The sequence below is a fragment of the Cryptomeria japonica genome, chromosome 5 (genome assembly GCF_030272615.1).
Source record: "Cryptomeria japonica chromosome 5, Sugi_1.0, whole genome shotgun sequence".
Lineage (NCBI taxonomy): Eukaryota > Viridiplantae > Streptophyta > Pinopsida > Cupressales > Cupressaceae > Cryptomeria > Cryptomeria japonica.
Genome location: NC_081409.1, coordinates 205,427,904 through 205,435,665, shown reverse-complemented (window position 1 = coordinate 205,435,665; position 7,762 = coordinate 205,427,904). Strand labels below are relative to the sequence as shown.

At 32.5% G+C, this 7,762-nt stretch overlaps 1 protein-coding gene across 1 annotated transcript; it reads left to right on the top strand.

Moving 5' to 3' along the window:
* Positions 1–211: 211 nt before the first annotated feature.
* Positions 212–2,316, top strand: LOC131043930 (peroxidase 12). Its single transcript, XM_057977169.2, has 4 exons — positions 212–497; positions 580–765; positions 900–1,068; positions 1,665–2,316. The coding sequence occupies exons 1-4, from the start codon at positions 249–251 to the stop codon at positions 2,114–2,116; spliced, it is 1,056 nt and encodes a 351-aa protein (XP_057833152.2). The 5' UTR covers positions 212–248; the 3' UTR covers positions 2,117–2,316.
* The last annotated feature ends 5,446 nt before the right edge of the window (positions 2,317–7,762 follow it).

Here is a 7,762-nt window from a genome sequence, read left to right as displayed (position 1 = left end):
AACACGTGCCGGTTGTTTACCGGGGGAAAGAAAAAAGTCACTTTAGATGGAGTAGAGCTTTGAATGCACTTCTTATCAGACGGTGCTTTTCTTCCTCTATGTAAAAGAAATTTTCAGACAAGTTGTGATCAATCCACTGTCTGTTCTCGTGCCACTTCACTTATCCACCATGTGACTTTCACACGCTCACCGCTCATAAATACCCACGCTCCCATGGAAAATCCACCAAGCTCTGTGTTTTAACCCCAATGGAGAAACTTCCTCTTCTCTCTCTGTTTTTTGCTCTCTCCGTTTCGATTGTTTGCGCTGAAGAAGAAAATGTTTTGACCTTAAATGCCGAACCTCCTCTGGTAGATGGGCTTTCATGGACGTTTTATAAGAGCACCTGCCCCAAACTGGAATCCATTGTTGAGGAAAGGATCAAATTTTATCTAAAGGAGGACATTACTCAGGCCGCAGGGTTGCTGCGCCTTCACTTTCATGACTGTTTTGTTCAGGTTGGGTTTTAACTAATTTATTTGTTTCGCCATGTTTGTTTGTTTGTTGGGTTGGTGTTAAATGTTGAAAGATTTTGTACAGGGCTGTGATGCTTCTGTTCTGTTGGATGGATCGCCCAGCGAGCGAGACTTTCCTCCAAATTTAACGCTGCGGGGGAAAGCTTTTGAAATAATAAACGACATTAAAAGGCGTGTGAACAAGGCCTGCGGTGTCGTCGTGTCCTGCGCAGATATCACTGCTCTCGCAGCTCGGGATTCCGTTGCAGGGGTAATTTGTTAGTATTTAAAGCAATTTAAGCATATTGTAATTGTTGTAATTGGATGTTTTTATAATTTTATGCGATATAAAGAAAATAGTTTGTCTAATGATTGGTACTATATCATTAATTTTTTTTATAATAGAGTGGAGGGCCAAAATACAAAGTGCCTCTAGGGCGGAGGGACAGCTTGAAGTTTGCGAGTAATGAGACCACAATTGCAAACCTTCCAGCCCCAACCTCCAATGTCACAACCCTCATTAAGGCTCTTGCTACCAAAGGCCTTGATGTCAGTGACCTTGTGGCTCTTTCAGGTTTGCCCATTTTGTTATTAAAAATCATGTTGATTGTAAGTTAAAAGATTTTCATATTTAAATATTATTTTAATGTGAATTTTGTGTACTAATTACAATTTAATTATATTTAAATAGTGATTGGTTGATGCAACACATATTTTGTATTAAATTTTATTTAAGAAAATTGTAAACAATGTTTGCAGTTGTTTCTTTCTTTTTTATAGGTATTAGAGTCAAATGGCGACTTGACTATTTATTGACTCCTAGCTTTTAATTGTAGTTGCTATTTGTTAGTCACCTAAAAATTAAGTTACATTTTGACTTTATCTAAAGGAAAAATCATTATAAATAGACAATGATTTCAACAAAACATAATATGTTACACACACAAACACATGTATGTATGCATTTATGTGTGTGTGTGTATGTGTATGTGTATGTGTATATAATTATTCAAAAAATATGTATAATTTACTACATATGTGTACTCACAATCTCCTACAATAATATTTTTGAATTTAATCTATTTTATTTATATATTTTTAATTAAAATTTATTATGCACATTCTAATTATAGAAATTGGATTTTGTGTTTTAATGTTTGGTGGGTACAGGTGGGCACACCATAGGAATAGGACATTGCACATCATTCACAGAACGACTATACCCCACAGAAGATAGCACTCTTGACAAGTATTTTGCTAAAAGCTTGAAAGCCATATGTCCAAGAAAAAATTCTACTAGGTTCACTGTATTAGATATTCGCTCGCCTAATGTATTTGACAACAAGTATTATGTAGACCTCAAGAATCGACAGGGCCTCTTCACGTCTGATCAAGATCTGTACACAGATTCTCGCACCAAACAAATTGTCAATGACTTTGCCTTGAATCAAGATATCTTCTTTAAGAAATTTTCTTTGGCTATGGTGAAAATGAGCCAACTAAGTGTGCTAACAGGCACCAAAGGGGAGATCAGAACCAACTGTTCCGCTCGCAATCCAACTTATTCCATTAGTACTTTGGTGGAAGAAGTTATCATTCCAACAATTTCATGTGAGATCTGAGCTTAATCCTCACCGACTTCAATTTTTCTCTTTTTAAATCAGAATGTTGTTATAATATTGTAGATATACTAGTAACCTAGACTTGTTGACATAAACAATACTTTAATAATGTCAAGAACAACTCTAACTAGAGTAAAATAATCTCTCTTGTTATTGACTTGAAAATCAAACTTATTCAAAATCTGATTTTGGGGGGCTAATGTTAAATATTATATTTATATTATTTCTATGAATTTAATTAGAATTTAAGTTTAGAATTTTGTATGTAGAACATGCTTTATTGTGGAGTTCTTGGTTTTTATTTTTTATAATTTAATTGTGGTTCATTTTTAACATTCTATCTTAAATCATTTTTTATGTTTAGAGGTCTCATAATATTTTGATATCATGTGAAAATTTTAATTTCAAAATGTTTTGATATCATGTGCAAAGTTTTAGGTAGTAATTAGAATTAGAATTACTCACGTATCTTATTTATGTCAGGGTGCTCAACCATTGAGTGACTAACCTTCTTTGATTCTAGTGTATCTCATTCTACAACATTGATGGACAAATAAAGTATAGATTGGTTTTTAAGCATTTAATGGCTAAGTATTTGGTTTTCAAGTATATAGACAAATCTTGAATAATAAAATTAGCAAATCAAGCAAGGAATTAGAAGCTTCGTAAATATTATTGCTATGATAATGGTAACTTGTTTAAAGCTTAAGTGCCAATTATGTATAACAATTATTCATTTGTAGTAATGTGACTTTTTCTTAATGATTTTATAAGGAACTTAAAGACTATGTTAATGTTCAAGGATGACCCCACAACGCAACAGTTAGTTGCAAGCCGGAGCTAAAAAATACTGCTTCGGCTGTGACTTATACAAAAAAAATACTATGTTATTGTTCATCTTATTTTGTATACTTATATTAATAAAAATAAATGAGATTTAAATGATTTAGTATTATGTTGTAAAAAAAAGTGCAAAGTATGTATGTAGTTTTAAAATAATAAATGAAAATTTAAATGTGATTTTGATGCACTTAATATTATGTTGCTATGGAAATGTAAGACATGTATTATGTAAATATATGTCTATATATTTTTTGCATGATTAGATGATAATTTAGTATTTAGATTATATATTGTTGTGAATACACTTCATATATAAATTTTGTAAGATATAAGGTGAAGTTAAATGAAATAAAAAAAATTCTTTTTGTTAAATATTTATTAGCATTTAGGAGGTGTAATATTTGCATCAAAAGAAAAATACTACTATATCATTTTTATTGTTTATATTTTTTTTTATGTGAAATCACTTTCATTGTGAGACAAATTCACAAATTATTTTGGGACTAATCGGTTTCTTTCATAAGAATATTTTTTTTAGCATAAAATATTTCCAAGGTTAAAATTTCCAAGCTTTAAAGGTCATAGGAAAACCCTATCAACTACTGTTAATTAAATTATCTTAAACATCAAATTTACTAAAATTTTGAATATGTTTAAGAAATTTAAAAATGTTTTTTTTGGTAAATCTTAACTAATCAATATTTTACCCTTTTAACTTTAGATTAAATAACACTTATAAAAAATTATGATGTTTTACTAGGATTCAATTACATGGTTTTTGAGTCAAACTCACTAACCCATATATTCAAATGCACATATAAGTCAAACTTAATAAAGTAATTCGCCTTCAAGCTAAAAATTCATGATGTCAATTTATTTGTTTTTACATAACAATGTGTTAGTGGTTTATAGAATTGCACAAGTTTTTATGGATTGAATTAATCAACAACAAAACAAATTAGCAGTGTTTTGCTTTAATTTGTTTGATATTGTGTTGCTTCAAGTCTACTCTCCACAAATGTATATGAGTTTGATTCAAGACAAGATGTGCATTGCACTCATGTGGTTGGTGTAGAGTTAGATCTCTCTTACTCATGTAGAAAAAGACAATGGAGCAAGGGAGTGTTTGAAGGACTACCACCTTCACAAAAAAGGAGAGTGTACAATGAGATTCAACGATATTAGTGTGCAAGGTGGGTTGCACCAATTTGATCACCCAGTTCATGAGGATGTGTTGATGTTTTCTAGAAAACCTCTAGAGAGGTGTAGCTATGACGATTCCTCTATGACTAGGTGTGTTGCTAGTTTGGATCTTGAGTCTATTTATTTTTGTGTTTTGGAAAGAAAAGTATTGAGAGGATGATTTTATATCTCAATTAGTTCTTGTAGGAGGGCTAGTTCTATGTCACATCTCTTTTTGTTTTCCTCTTAGATCTATTCCTACATCACAACGTGTTCTTGAACTTGTTTTTTGTTGAATGCTTTTTGATTTGGTTGAGAATTTTTAAGCTTGTTTAAGATAGACTTTAACCAATCCTCTCTGACCCCAGACACATGATCTTGATAGTGTGAGAGATAATGAAGATGTATGCCTTGTTTAATTTTCTTGTTGCAAGTAGAGCTTGCACTTGTTGTGTCTGATTTGTTGAGTTCCTTGTGTTGTTATTCAGAGTTTTTGATATTTGATGTTTTCTTGAATGCAAACGAACTAATTAAATATAAGAAATAGATAGTTGTCCCCCTTTTTCTTTCTTTTTTTCAAATTATAATGTGATTTATTTAAAATAATATTGAATATAAATATTTTTTATTTTGTAATTCTAGCTTGGTAAGGGTCAACATTAGAGTTGACATATATATATTGAAAAAATATGATATGTGGAAACCACTTGCATAAATAATTATTTCTTGTAAGATTAGGTTTGGTCCAAATAATTTGAAATGTCTAAACAATCAATATTTTGTTTGTACTAAGTTTTGATAGTTGTTGAATCTAGTAGTTGAATTCTATGGAATTTAAAATCCTATTGTGAGATGGCCATGATTCATGAAGATAAGAAATTAGTTCACCCTTGGAAGGTAGAATTGAGTGATTAAATCTAGGCATAGTTAGTGTTGTGGCATGATACAATTGTAATGAGTAGATAAAATAATTCCTACTATTCATTCGTATCGTGTAAAATCAATAAGCTTTAATAAACACTGCTCTCTTTTTATATAAAAAGAAATAAAAATAATTAATATTTAGACTAATGTAGATAACACTCAACATCCATGACAAAATGATAGATGAGGAAAAACATTTATAAGTCACCAACACACATAGATTATTAACTATCTACTTGAAGTAAGGTTCTATCTTTCTTGAGTTGAATTATAGGAATGTACCATAATAAATAATTTTTTCAATCAATGCTAGTGCAAAATCTACCCATGGTTTCACTTAACTACTTTGTCCAAAGTCAATTTATGAGGTGCAAATAAATCTTCCTATATGTCTATAATTACCTTAGTTGGCCTCTTCCATACTTCATCCATCAAAAATCAAAGACTTGGCCTCCAAGAGGTAGTTCATTTTCACTCAAACCCTAATATATTTCAATAATGACAAAGCCACTATAAAATATTTTCTAAACTTCTTTTTGAAAAATTTAAAAACTATTGTTTGGGGTAGTTGCAATTCCACAAGGATAAGATGGGCAAAGAGAAAGAGAAGAAGATGAAGTAGAAGAGTGATCTTCCTTTAGAATACAATAGGACTAAGATAAAGAGAATAGATCCTCTTGAGGACCAAATAAAGAATATTTTTGGCAAGGCTCAGAAAATGAAAGAGGCTATTAATGGAGGAGTGATTGGAGGGTTTGGAGCTGCTCCATTATGACACTATCACCTTGACAAGCCAAATATTGTACTTTTATCTTCTTTTCTATATACTAATCAACTAAGTTGAGCTCAATATGGGTCATCCCCCACTTCTAAATTGATCCCTTCTCCACTTGCTAAAATGAAACCATTGGGATCACCAAAATTTCTATTGCGCCAACAACATCAAAAGTTTAGAAGTATTATGCAACTAAATATAAAACTACTAAAATGTTGAAGAAAGTGGAAGAATAGTTACAGAAACGAGAACAGATCTTGCAAACACCTCAATCCCCTAAAATTAAGACTTAGTCTCAACATGAGACTATTTCTCTTGAGGATTCAAAAAGTGATGAAGGTGGAACAATGAAGGCTAAAGTTGACCACCAAGGAAAGGATGAAACATTTTGTGGTCATCGAAAGGGGACTCGGTTTCCTATTAAGAGTTCTACTTAATAGAATATAGCATTATTTCTTCTTTAGATTCCTTAAAAGAAGAAAACATCAATTCAAGCTCTTCCTCCTACTCCTTGATAAATGGAAAAACAATTCTTTCCTATCCCACTAGTACACTAACAATGGTTCATCTATGATACAAATATGTAAGATGTACTTATTAGCCTAGCTTACTGTAATGTTGAAAAATTAGGGTTTCCACCACTAGTTTTAGGCTTAGGGACCATTACATTAAAGAGGGGTGAGCCTAATAGACCTAGCCTTAAATCAGCAAGGATAGGGCTAAGAAATCCTATTAGATTCACTTGGTTTTTAATTGATACTCTCTTTTAAGTTGAATTGTGAAAACGCTGAAATTAGGGTAAATGTGATAGAATTGAAGTAAAAATGCATAAATAGTGAGCTACGGTCATCAGATTGGTCCACGAACTTGGATTTGAGCAATTTAAGAGTGTTTGTTTTTGTTCGCATAAGAAGCTCCTAAAATGTTGAGACCAAAATGTATGTCGCACTTTGGTCCTCTGCACTTTTTGTCGTCCAAAGGGGAATCCATTCGTCTCTATGAATAAAGTCAATTATGAAGATCCTAGCTCTGTACCTATTCCTACGCATAATAGATAAGGGAAATAGGTTGGGAATAGGGGTTTTCCTTAGGTCAAACCCCAGTTTTGGAATTAGGTCCATGAAATAGAAATCAAATATAATTGAATTGCAGTAATGGAAATGATCTCCTTTTGAAGGAGATGTTGAATAATGTCTGAAACACTAATTATATACCTTTTAATGGAGTTTTGCTTGTCTCCACAAGGAATTAGGGTTTCATGAAGTCTATATAAACATAGAACATGAATGTGAACTCCAATGCTTGAATCTTGACCTTACTTTTGGGCCAACGCTTGAAAGAAGATTGATTGCTTGCTCACTTGAATTTGAATGCTTGATTGCTTGAATTGATTGCATGAATCTCTTATTTGGTTATCAAAATAAGAGGGGTTTACCTCCTTTTATACTTGCTTGCCGAATTTTTTTTTTTTGACATGAACCGACACAGGATCTAGGTCCTCACCAAATAAATGTTTACATTAAGGGGGGCCTAAAATTGGTTCTGATTGGGAGGACAAGTGCATTGGGTGCTCTAGTCCCTACGGACTAGGGTGCCAACACCTTGGTCTTGACCAATCAGGGACCAAGAAATGAGGGGCAAAAAGTGTGCATTCTTAATATAATGAGATATTTGCATGTCGTGAGTAGAATCGGGGCTCTAATCAGGCCTTGGGACACAAACACCAAGGTGAGGGATCAAATGAGGACAAAATTATAAGGGAGTACAATTGAGGATGCTACATTTAGCCCCCACTTTAGTGGAAGTATGAGACTAAGAATACTCTCGGTAAAGTACAAAGGTTCGCATTGAAAAGCTTTCATCAAGACATCAAAGAGGAAAGATACACCAAGCCCCCAAAGGACTTTAGGATCTTGCTAATT